Source organism: Podarcis gaigeae (genome assembly GCF_964106915.1).
Source record: "Podarcis gaigeae genome assembly, chromosome: 13".
NCBI lineage: Eukaryota > Metazoa > Chordata > Lepidosauria > Squamata > Lacertidae > Podarcis > Podarcis gaigeae.
In genome coordinates, this window is record NC_139689.1 from 47,822,823 (window position 1) to 47,845,109 (window position 22,287).

The following is a 22,287-nucleotide window of genomic DNA, read 5'->3' on the forward strand; positions in this document are numbered from 1 at the left end:
GACTTTCCTACTAATGTGTATCATTTGGATTGGTCTTCATCCCAGGGAGTTACTCTGGTTGTTGGTCTTGCCCCAAGAACTTCTGCTTCCACCACATGCCTGAACAGGGATGCTTTGCTGATTTCAGGGAGATGAGCCAGTTGCTTAGCAACTGCTAGGCTTACTCCCTGCTAGAGGCAGTGGTGAGTGTGTTCAGTGACTGCTGGGTGCAACCAGCAAACCACTACATATTGAAGGGGTGGCAACCATGGCAACTGTCCAATCCGAAATACTAAATCTGGGTAGAAAACTGATTTCACAGAATCCCAAAATTAATTCAGAATTGTTTAGAAACCAAGCAAGGATTTTAGATGGAATAAATCGGAATCCTCACTGTTTTAGAAAGAAATCCAACAGGGTATTCATGCGTTCCCCTTCCATTTCTGTATTTACTTAGTTCAAATAAGAACAATTTCCTTTAAAGCACACTTACCTGGATAGAAAAAGGGAGCACCTGACCACACCTTCTTCACATCTACAAGATAGTACACTAACAGCAGAAGCACAAAGGCAAAACAGCTCAGTGTTGTCACGTATGAAATGGACCTGCAGGAATTTCAAAACAGCCATTCAGGAAATGTCTAGCAAATGCTACCGTACAGCATTGAAGCAACTTTTTATTCTACTCACCATAAATTCTTGTTGACAGGAATAAAGCCTTGGTCTTTTGTGCCTTTGGTCAATACAGCAGAAATAACACCCTGAAAAACAGGTAATTTGCGGTGAGAAAGGAATTTTGTGGAATTACCGTGGAATGTTTCATCTGTGGATGGAGGATGGTATTCTGAGAACTGCTCTTCACATTCATGTCAAGGGAAAAGCCATGCAACTTGGTGAAATGCTTTGGTCCCCCCCCCCCCCCCCAAGATGTAGCAAAGACCTCTAAAAACACACAGTGAGCATCTTTTGGTTTATTAACTGTAAAAAAAGAATCCTGACACTAAAAGCAGCCAAAGCAATCTAACAGAGAAGGATGAAAGAAAGCATATCCCAAACTCAGAACTATTCTGTACTGAAATTGCTACCCTTCATTTTAATAGTGACTTAAAACAAATGAACAAAACGCAGTATTTGTAAATCTGTACAAGGAATTCAGATATTGACTGTTTTATTTTTCAATCCCTTTCCTGATGCTCCCTAGCATATATTTCTTTTTTCACAGCTATGACATGCTGGGTTAGTATTTTTACAGAGCTATCCACTTAGTCAGCTGGACCCTCCAGCTAAGACGCCAATCGTGTATATGCGAATTTAGGATTTTTTTGCTTCAATTGTGCACCATTCTACACTTACTTACATTGAACCATATAGTCATACCTCATGTTGCATCCACTTCAGGTTATGTGTTTTTGTGTTGCGTCCTGCAGCAACACGGAAGTACAGTGGTACCTCGGGTTAAGTACTTAATTCGTTCCGGAGGTCCATTCTTAACCTGAAACTGTTCTTAACCTGAAGCGCCACTTTAGCTAATGGCGCCTCCCACTGCCACTGCAGCACAATTTCTGTTCTCATCCTGAGGCAAAGTTCTTAACCCGAGGTACTATTTCTGGGTTAGCGGAGTCTGAAGCGTATGTAACCCGAGGTACCACTGTACCGGAATGGGTTACTGCTGGGTTTTGCTGCTTGTGCATGCGCCGAAGCACTAAATCGCACCATGCACAGACACAGCACTTCAGCTTGTGTCAGTTCCGTGTTACAGACGTGCCTCCAGAACAGATCCCGTCCGTAACACGAGGTTCCACTATAGTTGTCATTTTGTCACACATTCAGTTCAGAGAGATTGGAATTCTTCACAATTTATTATTGTTTTATCTACCGTGAGTAAATTGATGCTATCAGCAAACTTGGTCACCCTAACTGCTTACCTCTAACTCCAGGTTATTTGTGAGCACGTTAAAGAGCACCAGTCTCAAAACAAATCCTCGTGGAACCCCTTTTCTTACTCCCCTCCACTGGGGGAAACATCCATATATTCCTGCTCTTTAACCAACTACTGATATGTAGACCATTGTCCAACACAGATTTAGGTGCTTTTAGGCCTTAACTCTGTACTGAATTATAGGTGTTGATTTTTTATTAGGCAGCAATAAAAAATGAGGTTTGATGGGTTTTGAAACAGGTATTCACAGAAAAAGATACTCAACAGAGGATTATTCTGAACTAAATTCTGCAGAAGACAAAAAGCTTTAAAAGGATTGGGGAGGAAACACTTTGAATTCAATTGATTCAGTATTTGTGACTTGAATTGTATTAATACAGCATTTGAGACTTACCAGGACTATACTCCACACACAGAAACGGAGCATTATTTGTCTGTGCTGGTCTTTGTAGAACATGAGGATTTTTCCTGCCTTAAAAGTAAAAAAAAAAGATGTTGGAAACATGAACAGTGGCCTTGCCTAGAATAGGTTTAATAGGGAAAGGGACTAACGAACTGAAATTTGAGGGGGGGGGGTGACAAGAGCACCACAGCCAAAATCTAAAGTAGAACTCAGTAATTCTGCAGATTTTCCAAGATATTGATGCAAACATTCTCCCAACATCTTACATAATAATGTTTCTTCAAAATGTTTACAGTGGTGCCTCGCAAGACGAAATTAATCTGTTCCGCAAGTCTCTTCGTCTTGCGGTTTTTTCGTCTTGCGAAGCACGGCTATTAGCGGCTTAGCGGCTATTAACGGCTTAGCAGCTATTAACGGCTTAGCGGCTTAGCAGCTTTAAGAAAAAGAAACAAACTCGCAAGAACTCGCAAGAGCAAGCCCATAGGGAAATTCGTCTTGCGGAACGACTCAAAAAACAGAAAACTCTTTCGTCTTGCGCGTTTTTCATCTTGCGACGCATTCGTCTTGCGAGGTACCACTGTATGCAACATCTCTAACCCCCCTTCTTGTTTGTTTGTCCTCTTTGAGATGGATTCTTTCTGTTTCTATCCTGGGACAGTCATCCCTGGTACTGAACACTGCGTCATATCTGCAATGCCAAGATTATATTATGGAGAGATGTTCTGAGATAGCCATTTATACGCCCTACAAGTTTATAGGTTTGGGCTGTTATGTTCTCATCACGACAACACCTGCATTTTACAGAAATATGCCATCCAGCTTTCCTGCCTAAATGGGACAATAAGGTATCCTACCTGAAGTCCGAAAAATGCCATGACAACAGAATTGATTGTTCCCAAAATTCCTTCAGGGTCAAAGGCTACTGTAGTCAGGTAAAGAACCTATAAATGAAGACGTGCACACTATGAAAGGCTGGCAGACTTTCTGCGAGGTGTTTTATAACATGGTCCCAACTCTCTAAACAAGGTGGTGGTATCCCTGCTTCAAAGTGTGTACCTGGGGTCTACTGAAGTCCTTCCTCACCATCTGAACTAAGCAGTGATAGAGAATTTTGAATTATTTTTAGTTTTTATTAAGGTACAACTGGAACAAACATAAAATAAAAAGCAACACATACAAAGTTATTGGTTAATATAATTTAGTTTTGCTTGGTAAGTAAAAGGTGTGTACAATTGCATAGAAATCATTAAAAATGATCGCCAAGTACTTGCAGTTATATTATTATAATTTTATGCATTACCTGGCATTTTCAGAAGGAAAAATTAAAATTCTTTGGTTTTCCCAAAACAGTTTATGTGCTGCTTCATCAAATGTAAACCTACCAAGCTAGATGATGTTCAATCACAAAAAATTATAGCACATTTGAATTCCTCACATCCAAAAACGCTTTTTTAAGATGCCTCACTGAAGAAATTTGCAAAAATTAAGTTTGACCCGCTAAAATGACATGCCCTACTCATCCAGTTCCTTGCCTCGCTTGTTCCAGACAAGCTAAGCAAATGTGGTTTCCAAACACAGTATAAAGGCTCCCTGCATTAGGTTCCGCATTTCTTAATTTAGATGTTTTTCAGACTGGCATGCCAAATATCCTGATCTAAGCACATTTCCTGCTGAAATCTGTAACTTAAGCATATTTCCTGCTGAAGATTCAGTTGTTTCTCTTCTTGTCTGCGTATGTTGAGAGTTCATAACTGCTCTTAGCTATGCTAGTCCGATAATTCTATGTCCCCATATTTTGTGTCTCTTGAGTTTCCTTAAAATTAATCAGAATATGATTTATCAGCTACGTGTGTGTATGTGCGTGTTATTCTAGACTTACAAGCCAGCTTAAGCTAGGGTCTCCTTTTTTGTCTTACCTTTTCCACATACTATTCTGGTATTTATTCTCCTCGGTTCCAATTTGGGTTTAGCACTGGAATCACTGTTCAGAAATGTTGTCTGCTTGCATGTTACTTCTGTCCCCAAATCCCTCTGTGAGATTAGGGGAAAGTCTGGGGCCTGTGCGCTTACTCTCTGCACTTTGAAAGTAACACTTGCACTGAGAACCCACCCCCACCCCTTCCTGATCTCATTCACAGAAATTCAGAGATGGAATAGCAACTGAAAAAACCCAAAGTTGGTTCACTGGAGCCACTGATATGGTTGCAGTATTGCTGTAGTGATAGCAGCAACCCATTGAACAGTATTTCCTTGGCTATGAAGCCTCACTTGTGCATCCTGAGCTATCTAGCATCACTACAGTAAAGATTTGGCTGCATAAACTACCTTAGTGAGATTTGTTCCTGGTCCTTGCCTAACTTTTTGGCATGAGTGAAATTAGACTAATCCTGGAGTGTGCGGCTATAAAGCTACTACAATTAAAGTACAGGGTGCTGATTTCGTTTGAGCAACCATTTATAGAACATGATTCCATATCTGAATGGAGCTGAGAATGAAGCTTATCTCCGCAGCTGATGTCAGATGTGTGTTTTCATGCCATGTCTTCTGCCACTAAAAATAATACTGCATTTCTGTAAATTATAAATCCAGCATCTGTTCTAAGTAAAGGTAAAGGGACCCCTGACCTCTATTCTAAGTAAAGCAGCGCCAAATAGCTGGTAGCTGCATTAAAGAGCTCAAGAACTGAAAAAATACACACCACATTTTGCCATGTAACTTTGTTCTTAAGAATAAGCAGATGATAAAAAAAATTAAGCAGGCCATTGATAATCCATTCATTTTGGAGATGGCCGATGGGTGCACGTGAAGCTTCAACCACTTACGTTAGAAGATGGATGTTGGTAGATGTGTTTTTCTCCTAGAAGCAATCGATCAATATAAGCAGCTGCTCCTCCAGTACAGTTGGGGTACATTCCAAAATCTCCAATGCCTCCAGGACCAAGGTAACCTCTAAAAGGGAAAAAAGGAAGTGAGCCACATGGTCGGAAGTGGCCTGAGATGAGTTATTGGAAAAGAGACAGTTATCTCCTTTTGTTCAGCACTCTGGGGAACTCAGCATCCTGAGTTGTCAGGTTATCAGAGTGGCAAGGCGTTTGCTGGGACCCCACACCTGGAAAACAGTCCACCACCCACCTTGGCTGCTAGTCTCATTTTGCATGGAGCACCCAAGAATGTCACAGGCAGCATGACGTTCAGCTGGTCGCTGGCTCCAGGATTTGTGGGTCCTTGGGAAAGGCACTGATGACACAAATCCTGGAGCCAGCAACCACTACTGTTGATTATCCACCAAACTTCAGCATTTCCACACAGAGGTCCTGACAGAAGAGCAGCGACCATAAAGCAACTGCCACAGGTAGTAGATGAAGATTGGCAGAATTGGAGATAGGCGGAATTGAACTGTGGGCACTATTTACCCCACCCCATACCAGGAAATTCCCCTACATAAGCCCTGCTGAAATCAGCAGAGGCTGCCCAAGGCCATAGTAGTGCTGCTGCACAACTTCTATTAATTTCAATCAGGCTTGCAGGTGAAAATGTCATAGCAAGTTCTGCCTCCAAGTCAATTGGGGGCGGGGGGGGGGGGAGGAAGGTGTCATCTGAATTTCCAAATGTCAGACACCAAAATGTGGGTGGCCTGGAGTCCTAATGAAACCAGTTCTCTAGATATCTGGAAAAGACCACACTTAGAAAAGCAAACAAAGTGAAAAAAGATCTAAGCTTTGACTGACGTTGGACACCCAGGTACGTTTAAGAGGAAGGTGAGGCACAGCCAAACTGCTTCAAGCGTCATCATGAAAAGCCACTGGGGCCAATATGGAAGAATATCTTGGAGAGCAGAGTATGGAGCTTCCTGTTGAAACAGAGAAGAAAAAGTAAATTTTGACTGAGTAACCCAACAGAACAACAACAAGCACCACCACTAATCACAACTGCTTGGCTATCTAAAAGCATCCTGGCTTGTTTTTTCCTATGCCTTTGTTAAGTGCCCGCCCCGCCCCAGCATTTTCTACAGGTTCTAATTTAATTGTGATATTTTTCTTTATTCTATTTTAGGTATTGGATCTAGGCTTTAAGCAGGTGGATCACCACCTCATAATGTCAGCAAAAGGCTTTGTTTTTCTTGGTTGGCACTACTGATTAAAGTATAGCTGCTTTTATGTTTATTTGCTTTAATTTATGGGTGGGAGAGAAATACAACAATAAAAAGGGGACACTGCACAAGTTGCAAAAAAAGGGGGGGGAGAACAAGTTACAAAATTAAATGCCCTTCCACCTTTATAGGACCACAAATTTTGTCTGAGCAGTGAATGAAGGTGCAGCGTATTTCTGCTATTGCTGAAAGACCATTTCCTTCCACATGCCACATCTCTTATGGCTGCTGTTTTACATAAAAAGGTAAAGGGACCCCCGACCAGTAGGTCCAGTCACGGACGACTCTGGGGTTGCAGCGCTCATCTCGTTTTACTGGCCGAGGGAGCCAGCATACAGTTTCTGGGTCATGTGGCCAGCATGACTAAGCCACTGCTGGCGAACCAGATCAGCGCACGGAAACGCCATTTACCTTCCCGCTGGAGCTGTACCTATTTATCTACTTGCACTTTGATGTGCTTTCGAACTGCTAGGTTGGCAGGAGCAGGGACCGAGCAACGGGAGTTCACCCTGTCGTGGGGATTTGAACCGCCGACCTTCTGATCGGCAAGTCCTAGGCTCTGTGGTTTAACCCACAGCGCCACCCACGTCCCTTCTGTTTTACATAGGTAGCATTATATTTCATTGGGAACTGTATTTAGGTTTTAGTATCATCTTGCTGCTTCTTATTTTATGTTCCTATGAACCTTATCTTCTATTTATTGTCCAGTGTTTCATGTAACGTTTTTAACAGCAATCATTAAGAAGAACGAATGCACAGCAAGGGTTCTACTTCTGGAGCCATTTCAGCTTTCCTCAATTAGACTACGACTGCTCTGCTGCAGGCAAGGGTGACCAAAGCAGCCTTCTGTTCACTCCCCATGTTCAGATCCAGCTGTTTGGCCATTCACTTACCAGAGCACTGTTCTCAGGCACAGGTGTGGCAAAGAGGAGCTCAAGCACAGCAACCACAAGGTATGTGCAGCCTAGTCTCTGAAGCACACCTGGAATTCGGAGGTTGTCCCAGGACACTGCAGAAGGCAGAAAAAGCAATGTAAAAGTAAGTCCTGCATTATTAGAGAGCTAACTGATTCAAATCTGGATCTGATGCGAAGACAATACATGCTATTGGAGATGGTAGTTTCATATTAAGATGTTTCAGCTGCTTATTTTAATCAGTGCCTTAACTGTGCTCAGAATATTTATTGCAGAAGTAACTGGGACTGAGTCCAATCCTATGATAACCTCTGGACAACCCAGTTCTGTACTGGTTTATGCTACTAAGATGCACAGTCTGGGTTTCTCTCAGCCAAGGGGCACTCTGGAAAAATACATTCCTTTTAAGGGGCTTCTCTGCCATTTAGCCTATCCGCTTAAATAACATGCAGTTGTGAGGACTGCTATATGTTAAGCTGGGTTTTTCAGTACAGTGGTACCTCAGGTTACATACTCCGCTAACCCAGAAATAGTGCTTCAGGTTAAGAACTTTGCTTCAGGATGAGAACAGAAATCGTGCTCTAGCAGCGCGGCGGCAGCAGGAGGCCCCATTAGCTAAAGTGGTGCTTCAGGTTAAGAACAGTTTCAGGTTAAGAATGGACCTCTGGAACGAATTAAGTACTTAACCCGAGGTGCCACTGTACTGTATTCTACTATTATAAAGTCTGAAATTCTATTCACTAAATAAAAACTCAGACAAAGGGCCTCACTCTCTTGTTTCTGCAATCCTTTAGGTCTGAGGGCCCCTAGTCTTCAGCGCTACCTTTCAGGAAGTCAGACTAGAAAATTATCCTTTGCACTGTGGGGTCTTGAGAAGGCTTCATTTCTTCTGGGACCATTTTACCCCATCTAATATATGGATAGCGTCACAACTCTAATGGGATTTGCCACAGAGATTAAGGCGGAAGCAAGCAATACAAGGGGAAGCTCTGTAAAAGTGAAGCGGCACATTTTGTAGTCAGCATGAAAATAAACAAATCTCTCAACACTTACATGGCCTGAAGCAGTAATTTGGGTTCACCACTATCACGCCTATTAAAAACAAGAGGATGCTTCTCCACAGGACTTTCCCCAGCAGCTGCCATTTGGAACGTCCCCTTCTCAACATGGAACTCAGCGACAGTGAAATGGAGGTGCCCATGATGAACACAAACCTAGAGAGGCAAGAGGAAGGGGGGGGGAATCAAGCCTGCTCAAGGCAGATCTAACAAGCATATGTCGTCCAAAGAGCAGGGGATTTGGGGAGCCCTTCACTAACAGATGTGGTGAAGGCGATGGTGGGAGAGGAATCCACAAATACTGAAAAGTAGTAGAGTATCCACCCTCATTCGCTCTACACGGGGCTGCCCTTGAAGCTGTCCCAGAAACTCCAGCGGGTGCAGAATGCTGCAGCGAGGCTCCTCACGGGGTCTCTGCCATGGGAGCATATTCACCCAGCGCTTTTCCAGCTGCACTGGCTCCCGGTGGAGTACAGGGTCAGATTTAAGGTGCTGGTTTTAACCTTTAAAGCCCTTCACGGCCTAGGACCCTCGTACCTACGGGACCGCCTCTCCCGGTATGCCCCCCGGAGAGCCTCAAGGTCCATAAATAGCAACACCCTAGAGGTCCCGGGCCCTAAGGAAGTTAGATTATCCTCAACCAGAGCCAGGGCCTTTTCAACACTGGCTCCGGCCTGGTGGAACGCTCTGTCTCATGAGACCAGGGCCCTGCAGGATCTGATTTCTTTCCGCAGGGCCTGTAAAGACAGAATTGTTCTGCCTGGCCTTTGGCTTGGAGCCAATTTGATTCCCTCACCCTCTTTCTTTTTTCTTTTCCTACATTTTAATATTTTAATGCTTCAATATTTTAATGTTGTATTTTAATTTTGTTTTTAAGCTGTACTCATTCAACTTAATTTTATTATTGCTTGTTAGCCACCCTGAGCCCGGCCTTGGCTGGGGAGGGCGGGGTATAAATAAAAATTATTATTATTATTACTGACATGGGCCTGGACTTCTATCCTAATATTTTCCCCAAGAGCCCTTCATACGTCATAGATCAGCTATCTCTAGCCACTGTTGGACTACAACACCCATCACCCCTGAGCATAGGCCATGCTGGATGGTGGTGATGATGAGAGTTGTAGTCCAGGAACATCTGAGGACCTACAGTTGGGGAAGACTGTCACTGGAAAATTCAGGGTTTTATTTCGTGGGGTGGGGGGTATGACTGAGGAAGGCAGAAGCACTAAAAATATATTCAAGGTGCGGGCAGTCTTTAAAACAGGACTTTGAATGTTTTTCTCTCATATAAGGTGAGCTCACTTTTACCTACTCATGCATTGCCTATTGGCATACATATTAAACAGCAAACTGAATTCTGTTGGATATATGGCAGCTCCCAATTTTCAGGCAGGCTGTCTGTCTTCTGTACTCCAGTTCTAAATTTGTTTTTTAAAAAGCCCAAACCAAATCAGTTTTTATTAATGTTGAGAAACTGGGAAAGGTGATCGGTGTTCGTAAATAATGTTACGGTTCTGCCAATTGGTGCTGTGCACAGTTGCCTTCTCTAAAAAGGCAAAATTAGCCTCCCCAAATTTTATGAACAAAACAGAGCTACATCGCTCCAAGCATACACCCTCAAACATGAGAACTCAGTCTCTTCATGGTAACTGTTCCAAGGGATATATATTGAATTTATAGACAAGCACAAGATGTAAAGTGAAAATCAGTATATAGGTGTATGGCAGGAATCTGTCTCTTTTCAGGATTTCAAAACTGGTTTGTAAACTTAAACGTCAGCTAATTCAATTTTTGGACACCCTGTTTCAGAAATATTTAAGATTTCATGCTGCTATTTGTGCTTTTTTACTTTAAAATTACAAGAGTGAGAAAAACTACAGTAATTCTAAAAAACAATTGTGACGATTGAACCTGTTGAGAATCCAGGACAAAACAAGTTTGATCCAACTGACATACAGTAAAAGAAAACCCCATATGGGTCTCTGCTGAATAAACTTTCCTGACTTCTGTGAAGTCATAATAACAATCAGGATGAATTACCATGGAAAGACAAGGTCTGCTACGGTTAGTCCTATAAAGAGAAAATGAGAAATTAATTAAACTTCATAATAAAGGGTCAACTAGTAGTTAGTCTCTAGGTAGAAACCAAATGTTTATTTATTTATTTATTTAAATCATTTTTATTGATTTTCCAATAAAAAAAACATCCAATTAATATATCCAATCATAATACGGTCTGGATCTCTGAAGCATATCTCCACATCTTAGTCCTCCTTCTCCTCGTCGTTTCCATTATTTCCCACATCTTGATTTTAACGCTTCATAATTCTTTGTCCCTGGGTCCACCAAATGTTTAGACCTAAAACATATTAACAACTTTCTTCCCTTGCTAAAATATGTGCAACTGAGAGTTTAACTAAATGTTACAAGCAAAATGCGTGTAACCAAGCTCAAACAACACTTTTCTTCTTTTTAGGACAAGCCAGTAGAGGAAGAGGGACTTTGTAGTGGAGAAGTAGTATGGGCAGGCGAGCCTTAACTCATTCCAACCTTTTATTCTCTGCTCTAATTCACACAAACACACACACACACACACACACACACACACACACACACACACACACCACTGCTTTTCTTCCCGCAGGGCTATGAATGTGTGGTTTTCCTCCAAGCGTAGGATAAAAACACTTCAAGAAGAGCAATTTAGAGCAAATAAGTGATAGGGACACGGGTGGCGCTGTGGGTTAAACCACAGAGGCTAGGCCTTGCCAATCAGAAGGTCGGCGGTTCTAATCCCCGCAATGGAGTGAGCTCCCGTTGCTTGGTCCCTGCTCCTGCCAACCTAGCAGTTCGAAATCATGTCAAAGTGCAAGTAGATAAATAGGTACCGCTCCGGCGGGAAGGTAAACGGCGTTTCCGTGCGCTGCTCTGGTTCGCCAGAATGACCCAGAAGATGTAAGCCGGCTCCCTCGGCCAATTAAGCGAGATGAGCGCCGCAAACCCAGAGTCGGTCACGGCTGGACCTAATGGTCAGGGGTCCCTTTACCTTAAGTCATAAATAGGTAACGACTTAAATATCCCCTCCCACTGTTTTTCCACTACAAATTGCCCCCTCCTGAAGAAGCTTTTCCTGAAAAGGGAGGTTGTTGGGGTTCAGCTATGTGCATTTACATGCAATCTATAGTTAGGCCTCGGCAAGTGTGGCCTAGAGTGGGCTTTGTTACCTACACACTCAGCTTCTCTTGCAGGCATTTGGTATCTGGTCCCAGAAAGCAGATGAGGCATGTTTGGCTCTCTCTACCCATTTCTATCCATTCTGAAGGAAATCAGCCCTGAGTGCTTACGGGAAGGACAGATCGTGAAGCTGAGGCTCCAATACTTTGGCCACCTCATGAGAAGAGAAGACTCCCTGGAAAAGACCCTGATGTTGGGAAAGATGGAGGGCACAAGGAGAAGGGGACGACAGAGGACGAAATGGTTGGATAGTGTCTTCGAAGCTACCAACATGAGTCTGACCAAACTGCGGGAGGCAGTGGAAGACAGGAGTGCCTGGCGTGCTCTGGTCCATGGGGTCACGAAGAGTTGGACACAACTAAACGACTAAATAACAACACCCATTTCTATGAATGAAGTGAAAGTCAAGAACAACATTTACCATTCCAGCTCTGATGCTTGAAGAACCAGTACTTTCCTCCACCGTAATTGACGAAGACCATAATTACAAGGGCCAACCTACAAAGGGGAAAGCAAAGGAAGATTATATACCTCACATATTTCACCATTAAAATGGTTAACTATCGCTGTCTGAGAAGAAAATTTCTAAATTATTATATATTTATTCAGTGCTTTTTTCTAAAAAAAAATGTTTAAAAGGTAAAAGGACCCCTGACCATTAGGTCCAGTCGTGGCCGACTCTGGGGTTGCAGCGCTCATCTTGCTTTACTGGCCGAGGGAGCCGGCGTACAGCTTCCGGGTCATGTGGCCAGCATGACTAAGCTTCTTCTGGTGAACCAGAGCAGCGCATGGAAACGCAATTTACCTTCCCGCCGGAGCGGTACCTATTTACAGTGGTGCCTCGCAAGACGAAATGAATTCGTTCTGCGAGTTTTTTCGTCTTGCGATTTTTTTCGTCTTGCGAAGCACGGTGTCGGTAGTCAAAACTCCTACCGGCTTAAAAGTTGTCTGCCTGCCGCGGGCAGGAGGGAGGGAGGGAGCGTCAGCGACGATGGATGCCTATTGCCCCTGTTGCTGCTGCAGCCGGCCAGCCAGCCAAAAGCGCGCGAGCGGAGAGGGGTGCATCCAGCCCGTTGGAGAGAAGCGCGGGGGCGCGTCCCCGGTGGCTCCCAAGCTGACCTTGCCTGGCCCGGCGCCTTCCGCGCTGCCAAAGGGAGACTCACCTGCTGCCTGCGCTGCGCCGGAACTAACTCGAGCGGGGCGAGGAGAACACACACTCGCGCGCACACACACACACCGAGAGGCAAACTTGCCGCAGCCGTTGACGTCGCGGGGTTGGAAAGCGCGGAGATGCAGTTAGGGGGCGCCCCTCGCAAGGCGAGCGCCGGAGGACCCGGGCAGACGCTCTTGTCACCGCTGGGGCACTGGGGGGGGAGAAGGAAGGAGCCCTGTCCGAAGAGCCCCGGAGCCTGGCCTCCCTAACTGGGAGTTGTGGGGAGGGAAGTGTGCACGCCTTGCTATTTTTCGCCGAAACAAAGCTCCCTCTTCCTCAGAACCCGCCTTCACACGTTCTTGCCCCTACGGAGACGCACACCGCGTGCTATGAGTTGCTCCTCGAAGTCACAACTGTATTAACAGTTTTAAGAAAAGGGAAACAAACTTGCAAGACATTTTCGTCTTGCGAAGCAAGCCCATAGGGAAAATCGTCTTGCGAAGCAACTCAAAAATGGAAAACCCTTTCGTCTTGCGAGTTTTCAGTCTTGCGAGGCATTCGTCTTGCGGGGCACCACTGTATCTACTTGCACGTTGATGCCCTTTCAAACTGCTAGGTGGGCAGGAGCAGGAACTGAGCAATGGGAGCTCACCCCGTCACGGGGATTTGATCCGCCAACCTTCTGATTGGCAAGTCCTAGGCTCTGTGGTTTAACCCACAGCGCCACCTGCGGTACTCTAATTTTGACTCAAGAAAAAACACCATTTTATGGTTCAAATGGGGAAAAATACAGCAAATGGACAAAAGTACAAAGATTCACAAAATGTTTAGGGGTATGTGTCCCCCCCAGAAAAAACCCACTGTATTTAATCCTACAAGGTATGATTCAGAGGCCTCTCTTGATGTAACCTTATCTCCTTGTGAGAGGAGGCAAAAATCTAGTCCAACCCCCCTGTAATGGAGAAATTTGTCACCCAGAGTGGGGCTCAAACCCACAACCCTTGAGATTAAGAGTCTCACATGCTTCCAACTGAACTATGTACTTTGTTAAGAGAAGGCTACCTTATTTCATTACTTCTACAGTGGTTGGTTTGCAGGTGACTGTAACTGACTTTACGTTCTGAGACTCTAAATTAATCTATTTATTGGTCCCGGTTCTGTTGCAAATGGGAGAATGGAACAAATCTGCATATGGAAGGCAGAAAGTGACAGTTCCTACCAAATGCTCTTCTCCATCTGCCAAGAGAATGTTATAATGCAGAGTTTGTACTTTCCATTTTATTCCAGCATTTCGCTGGGCCTGCTATATTTTGGGGACTGCCTACAGTTAAGAGATAGAGAATGAACCAAGAGATCATGCCTTCTTTCATGTGCTGGAGCTGAGAGGAACTGGGGAAGGGCAGCATGTAATCTGTGGCTGGGTTGAATCCCTTAAGAAACAGACAGTGTTCTGTTTGTATGGTTGCTGGATTTTTCATGGCATCTAGCACAAATGGATTCTCCTCTCTATGAGCCCTACTGCCACAGAAAAGAGAATTACCATATTTTTCGCTCTATAGGGCGCACCCGACCATAGGACGCACCTTGTTTTAGAGGGGAGAACAGGAAAAAAAATAATTCTCCCCCTCTCTGCTCAGCGCCCCTTCAACGAAGCAGCAGGAGAAACAGAGCCCCTTCCATTTCTCCTCCTGTTTCGCTGACGGGGCGCCGCACAGCTCTCCCTCTCTGCTGAAGCCAGGAGAGTCTTGTTCTCCCGGCTTCAGCAAAAGGAACCCGAAGTCTTCGGAGTGAAGCGCGAGTTCCTGCTGCACTCCAAAGGCTTCAGGCGGCTATCCCTGAAGCCGGGAGAGCAAGAGGGGTCGGTGCGCACATCCCTTAACTGTGGGCAGCCCCCAAAACATAGCAAGCCCAGGGAAATGCTGGAATAAAATGGAAAACACAAACTCTGCATTATAACCTTCTCTTGGCAGATGGAGAAGAGCATTAGGTAGGAACTCTCACTTTCTGCCTTCCGTATGCAGATTTGTTCCATTCTCCCATTTGTAACAGACCTGGGACCAAAAAACCGTGATAGATTTATTTAGAGTCTCAGAACTTAAAGTCAGTTACAATCACCTGCAAACCAACCACCGTAGAAGTAATGAAACAAAATAGTCTTCTCTTAACAAAGTATATAGTTCAGTCAGAAGCATGTGAGACTGTTAATTTCAGGGTTGGGGGTTTGAGCCCCACTCTGGGTGATAAATTCCTCCATTACATGGGGTTGGACTAGATACTTGCCTCCTTACAAGGAGATAAGGTTACATCAGAGAAGCCTCTGAATCATACCTTGTAGGATTAAATAAATACAGTGGGGGTTTTCTGGGGGGGGACGCATACCCCTAAACATTTTGTGAATCTTTGTACTTTTGTCCATTTACTGTATTTATTTTCCCCCGATTTGAACTATAAAATGGCGATTTTCTTGAGTCGAAATTAGAGTACCCCTAAACATTTTTTTAAGAAAAAAGCACTGAATAAATATATAATAATTTAGAAATTTTCTTCTCAGACTTCAGCAAAAGCAACGCGAAGCCTCCGGAGTGCAGAGGGAGCGCTCCCTCTGCGCTTCGGAGGCTTCGTGTTGCTATCGCTGCAGCCAAGGAGTCTGCATTCGCTCCATAGGACGCGCACATATTTCCCCTTAATTTTTGGAGGAGGGAAAGTGCTTCCTATAGAGCAAAAAATACGGTAACTCTGAAAGCAACTGGTTTTAATTTCCCCGAACACATTACAGAAACGTCTTTGAAGCTTTCTGGTATGAAATCCTTCAGAGCTGAAAGTTACCCTCTAAACGTGTCCAGGGACCGAAGCCTCTGTAGGGAGGAAGCTGAACTCCATACCCCAGCCGGCAAATCGCCACCAGCAGCATCTGCTCTGCTTGGGGATCCAAGCTCCTTGAATAGAAAGGAAACAAGGGAAAATTAGCAACGAGGTGGATGGTCTCGAATAAAGCCCAAGCCACTTAGAACAGGTTTATCGGCATCTATTTATTTATCGTCTTTTGTGAGAGTTCCTCTTTAGCGTTACCAAATTCCAGATATGAGACATGGGTCCAGTGCCTTTCCCAAAAATGCAGTTTCTCATCATGCTACTTCCATGGTGATAGGAACCACACCTACAAAAGCATTTCTCTACACAACAGGGCCATGCACTCCAATGAATCTACTAATGCTATGATTATTCGCATTGGGCTGGCTATTGATCAGATGTTGGGTCTTACCCTGCTTCCTGTATAAAGAAAAAAACACTAGAGGAAGGTAAAACCATTCCTTACACACACAAAAATAGCCTTTCAGTAAAATACTCTCCCCTATCAAAGCTATAACAAAATTAATGTCACATTAGTGATTTGTAGCCAGCATAGTTTCAGGCTTCAATCCTATATATACATTTACCAGGCAAAAAACCTCCTTAAAAGCAATCAGTACTCTTAATGTAACACTAATGTCTCAAGAAATGAAACTGATCTGTAGAAAATGTAACTTGAAAAAAGAGATATTGCACATACTTTTGTAAACCAAGAAATCTTTAATTAAAAAATATGTTTAAAAAAAGAAAAAGGAAAAGAAAAGCAATCACTACTCTTTTTCAGCCAAGAGACCTGATTCATACACATGTACAATCATTTGATGTCTGACTTAACTTGCATTGCCACCCTGAAAAAGGACTGCATTTAAGGTAATGCTGGGTGATGGCTGATCTGTGATAGTGGTTTCTAGCATGGAATAATAACTTTGGTGCTGCACTCATCAAGTAATCAACAGACATGTGTGAACATGCCTTAACTAAGTAAATTTACAAGGCAAAAAACTAAATTATTAAACAATGTTATTAAGTTTTCATGACCTATGTGTGTACCCCTCAAACTTCACAGCAAATTCTTGATAGTGTGTGTTTTTTTTAATGGACAATTTGAATTATTCCAAGAACTTACTGAATTAATTAGTCGATCAGTTTCTGTAGGGTTCATCTTCTTGTAAAGCCAGTTTCTGATTGGTTCGATGCTGTGAATTAAGAGTAAAGAAAAGTCCCCTTTTATCCTTTACTAGGAACACCTTCAGTGATTGATCTAGCTAGCTAGCCACTTAAAGCATTTGATCACCTGTCCTTTACTTTGCAATGAAAATCTGAAAATTTTAGTGATGACTAAAAGAGTAAAAACCAAACAAATCATGCAAGACAGAAACAGTCTAAAAGTATCAGTGGTATTAGCAAGCTTAAGAGAAAAATAAAAGTAAAGAAAAAAAATGTAAACGTCTCATTAATAAAAAGGATTTCACCAGACACTGAACCGGAAAAAAGTCAGGCATCTCTGGGAAAAGATGGACCCCTCCCACCCCACCAAAAATGTTCTTTTCCCTGCAACCCACCCTCAAAGCAGAAGGCGGGGAGATATATAGAAAAATATATGCATATAACCTCTGTGTTTGGGCAAGTTCATGTAGGGTTAGAAAGTCATTGGGTCTTAAGCAATATAGAGGTCTAAAGCTTTGAACTGTGCTCTGAAGTGGACTAGCAGTCAGCAAAGTTATTTAAGCACTTATGACAATTGTTCCGTTTGACTAAAGGTAAAGGGACCCTGACCATTAGGTCCAGTTGTGACCGACTCTGGGGTTGTGGCGCTCATCTTGCTTTATTGGCCAAGGGAGCCGGCATACAGCTTCTGGGTCATGTGGCCAGCATACTAAGCCGCTTCTGGTGAACCAGAGTAGCGCACGGAAATGCCGTTTACCTTCCCGCCGGAGTGGTACCTATTTATCTATTTGCACTTTGGCGTGCTTTCGAACTGCTAGGTTGGCAGGAGCAGGGACCGAGCAATGGGAGCTCACCCCATTGTGGGGATTCGAACTGCCAGCCTTCTGATCGGCAAGTCCTAGGCTATGTGGTTTAACCCACAGTGCCACCCGCATCCCATCTGTTTGACTAGTCCCAGTCTATTGTCCACCACTGTGTTCTAGACAAACTGAACCTCCTAAGCAGCCTTCAGAGGCATCACCCATGTGCCACATATTACTATAGTCTAATCTGGAGGTTACCAGAGCACTGGCAACAGTGATCAGGTTATTTCTGTGCAAGTTGTCAAAGCTAGTGCGCCACCTCAGAATGTTGACACCAGCTGGGTGTCACCAACTTACTGATGGCAACCTCACTCCAAATTTCCAAATAACCCCACTTGTACATTTCACATACTCCCCCAGCCCCCCAAAAGAAAGCACTGTGGAATACCAGAGCTCAAGTGCTATGGGGTAGAGCACTTGTCTTCCAGAAGCAGTTTCTGGCAACATCCCTGCATCTAGAGAGAAACAGAGCTACTGGATTACAGTGCCCTCCATCCCTGTTCTGGAATGTCAGTCCAAAAAGATATGAGGATCAATGATGCATACTCTTTGGAGGGAGCAATGTGATCCAGCGCCGAGGGCCTTCTGGCGGTTCCCTCGCTACGAGAAGCCAAGTTAGGGGAACCAGGCAGAGGGCCTTCTTGGTAGTGGCACCCGCCCTGTGGAACGTCCTCCCACCAGATGTCAAAGAGAAAAATAACTACCAAACTTTTAGAAGACATCTGAAGGCAGCCCTATTTAGGGAAGCTTTTAATGTTTAATAGGTTATTGTATTTTAGTGTTCTGTTGGAAGCCGCCCAGAGTGGCTGGGGAAACCCAGCCAGATGGGCGGGGGTATAAATATTATATTATTATTAGTAGTAGTAGTATTAGTAGTAGTAGTAGTAGTAGTAGTAGTAGTAGTAGTATTAGTATTATTATTATTACACCAGAGAGGACCCTTTAATTATGTAGGGCAGTCATCTTGCTCTCCATAGTGGAATCCCTGGATCCCAGGTGCCCGGATCCCTAGCGCCCAGGACACTTTCGTAACAATGTCCCAGCAAGTGATGCAGAGGGAGGCCTGGACACATCAAGAAAGGTCTTGCGGTAAGTGCTGCCACCAGACAAGTAGTAAAAGCAGTGTTGGGAAAGCTGCACATAGACAGTCATCAATGGCAGCACGACATTGTTCAAAGAAGGCTTGGAATAAACAGAGATATTCTGTTCTTTATTTTTCAGGGAAATTTGATTGTTCATTATATATTTTGCACTTGGGAACCAGGTTCTCAGCTAATGCTCTTTGAGACAGACCGGAGGACCGCCCCACAAGCCACATTCCCAGACTGCATAAATGAACTGTTCTCAATTAGCCAGCAGGAGAAACATTCAAAAGGAAGCAACAGGAATATCTTATTAAGACATTTTACTTACTTCACACAAACCTGCCCCAATGCCAGAATGGAGAAGAATCCCATGTAGATGAGAAACGCAAAAAAAATTGCTATACAAAGGAAAAGAGTGAGTTTTAATTACTCCAAATTGCAAAGTAGATTCCTTGGCCAGAATTCCACATATCTGCAGAAAACTAAAAACACCCCCAGCCCAGTTTTTATTGGAACATTTGCTAACATCTCAAGACAGTAAACAAAACATAATAAAAACACAGAGGAGGATAAGTGTGATATGCTCAAGCATAGAAGCATCTCCAGCTAGATTCTTTTTCACACTGTCTAGCTCTCTGTGATGATCCAATATTACAGCTACACCTCTTTCAGGATGTTTTCTGCAATAAACAGCTCACAGGAACACAAACAGGGACTGGAATATCTGCTCAGGAAAGCAACAACTGGGCAAACGATCCTGGTTAGAGATTGCAGGGGAGAGTGACTTGTTAGCCAGGCTGTAATGAATTAACTGAATTGGAAAAAAAAAATATGCATACAAACAGGGGCACTGATATTAGATGAGCCCTAGTTTTTTTAATCCAGGGTCCTGGATTGCCCACTTAATGATTTTTCTGCCTCTTGTAGCAATTTTAATGTGCTGTGCTAGATGCTGTGTGGTTTTTAATTGTGTTTCTGCAGACATGCCATGGACTACCTGAATGAAGCTACTGTCAGTGGACCAAGGTTCTGGAACCCCTGATCTACACTGACTGGCAAGGGCTCTCAAGTGTTTCAGACAGCAGACGTTCGCTGCCCTACCTGGAGACGCCAGGGATTGAACCTAGAATCTTCTGCATTTAAACTAGATGTTCCACCAGAGTGCTACGGCCCTTTCCTTAACCTTAATTTGCCCAGAGGCATCCATCCATACAGTCATACCTCATATTGCGTCCGCTTCAGGTTACGTGTTTTCATGTTGCATCCCGCAACAACCCGGAAGTACCGCAATGAGTTACTTCTGGGTTTTGCCGCTCGCACACGCTTGCTAAATCGCGCTTTGCGCATGTGCAGAAGCACTAAATCGCACCGTGCGCATGTGCAGACGTGGCGCTTCAGCTTGCATCAGTTCCGTGTTACGGACGGGCCTCCGGAACGGATCCCGTCCGTAACATGAGGTTCCACTGTATAAATTAGAATGTACAATTTTTATTTTTTTAGTATGTTTTGATACTTGGGATTAAATAATTTTTTTAAAAAAGCATAAACATATAAAGCAACATACGGAGGTAGCTGTTGGAAGGACTCTGATTGACAGTTATATTGCATGAAATCTTCGGGATGCTGCCATGGAGACTCCCAACCACTAGGGAATAGTTTCCAAATTCTCCAAAATGATAATGTAACCTGCAAACAGCAAAGGGAAAATATCCTGGAAGTTACTTTTAAATTAGAACTACCTCTGAAATCACACTGACACAATGCAGTATGTATGATACCTTCGAAGAGCAGGATTTAAATAATTACATGTTAGCATGGCCTAAAAGCTGACCCACTGTTTTCTGGTGTGCTAACACTCTGCTATAGGTAGCTGTGTGATGACTTGATGCACGCACCCCCCCACACCCTGAAGCCAGCTGATCCAATGATCACAAGTTGTGTAGAAACAGTGCTTTAAATATGCCTGCTGTGCTCACCACCCCATGGCCTGCAGAACACACAAACCAAACGGTTTAGAACCTGTGCCCATTTAGCTGACAGCAGGGTAAAGTCTTAGAGGATCTGCTAAAACTTTTGGGTTTAGTTCTGTTTTCTGTTTACCTCTCTTCACTTTCCTGATATTATGCAACTCTTCTCCTCTACAGCCTCTTCTATCTATGCTCCCATCTAAGTTCTTCAGCACTAGGCTGATTTTCTACTTCTTTTTCTCTCATTATGAATTCAGATTGTCTTCGCTAGTTCTGCTGCTTCTGAAGAAATGAACCTATGCTGCCAATTCTTTTTTTCCTCATTAAATTTTTATTTCATGGAAGTAAAGAATACGTACACACACACACATATAAACATACAAAAGTAAAAGTATTACACAGACAAATAAAGATAAAGAAAGAGATAATAGTAAGAGAAATATATAAAAACTTAATTTTCACTTTGGTCACATTTCTTAATCTTCATTTTCAAAACTTCCTTTAGCTTTCCCGAAAATCATTCGAAGTAACACTTTAAATTACACATTTCTTAGTATATATTGTCATTGTACCTTTTTATATACGTTTCTTAGTGTATATTGACCTTACATATTATTTAGTCTCCTATTCTCTTTAAACAATAACTCACAATCTTTCACAGTGCGTCTCTAAATCCCTTTAGCGTTATTTTCCCTTGACTAATAAGTTCCAAGTAATCTACATATTTTCCCCAATCCTCAGTGAACTTTTGGTCTCTTATGTATCTTACTTTGCCTGTAAGTCTGTCCAATTCCATATAATCCAACAGCTTAAATCTCCATTCCTCCACCGTTGGTGTCTCCTGCTTTTTCCACATCTGGGCCAGCATTACTCTTGCTGCTGTAACTGCATAATATACTAATCTATGATCTTCTTTTCTTATCTCATAACCCAATATACCTAGTAGGAAAAATTCTGCTTTCTTTGGAAACGTATATTTTAAAATCTTCTTCAGTTCTATATAGATTTTTTCCCAGAACTGTTTAACTTTTCCACACTCCCACCACATGTGATAGAAGGAACCCTCACTAACCCTACATTTCCAGCACTTGTTATCCACCTTATACATTTTCGATAATTTCATAGGTGTTAAATACCATCTGTAAAACATCTTCATTATGTTTTCCTTTACCGTTACACACGCCGTGAAATTTAGTCCTTCCTTCCAGAGTTTTTCCCAATCTTCAAATAGTATATTATGTCCTACATCCTTTGCCCAGCGAATCATTACACACTTAACCTCCTCATCCCCTAAACTCCAATCCAACAGTATCCTATACATTTTCGAAACATTTTTTTCTTCTTTGTTTATAATCTCCGTCTGAAACTTAGATTCCTTCTCTGCATAGCCTCTTTCTTTAAGATCCTTCCTGAACATTTGATTCACCTGGAGATGGTGTAACCAGTCATGGACATATTCTTTAACCTGGTCGTATGGTCGTACAATCCATTTCCCATCTTCTTTAATTATTAACTGGTTATA

The 22,287-nt window shown here is 43.2% G+C and overlaps 1 protein-coding gene across 1 annotated transcript in view; it reads right to left on the reverse strand.

The window, feature by feature from the left end:
* HGSNAT (heparan-alpha-glucosaminide N-acetyltransferase) overlaps positions 1–22,287 on the reverse strand; it is a 39,305-nt gene that overhangs the window by 2,216 nt on the left and 14,802 nt on the right. Inside the window, exons 4-17 of the mRNA XM_083709405.1 lie at positions 20,363–20,484; positions 19,127–19,196; positions 16,810–16,879; positions 15,660–15,769; positions 12,102–12,178; positions 10,487–10,517; positions 8,439–8,599; positions 7,365–7,480; positions 6,050–6,171; positions 5,144–5,270; positions 3,176–3,262; positions 2,313–2,390; positions 670–740; positions 473–585 (exon numbers count right to left, since the gene is read on the reverse strand). Coding sequence (XP_083565531.1) covers positions 473–585; positions 670–740; positions 2,313–2,390; positions 3,176–3,262; positions 5,144–5,270; positions 6,050–6,171; positions 7,365–7,480; positions 8,439–8,599; positions 10,487–10,517; positions 12,102–12,178; positions 15,660–15,769; positions 16,810–16,879; positions 19,127–19,196; positions 20,363–20,484 — 1,355 coding nt within the window. The remainder of the gene's footprint in view (positions 1–472; positions 586–669; positions 741–2,312; positions 2,391–3,175; positions 3,263–5,143; positions 5,271–6,049; positions 6,172–7,364; positions 7,481–8,438; positions 8,600–10,486; positions 10,518–12,101; positions 12,179–15,659; positions 15,770–16,809; positions 16,880–19,126; positions 19,197–20,362; positions 20,485–22,287) is intronic.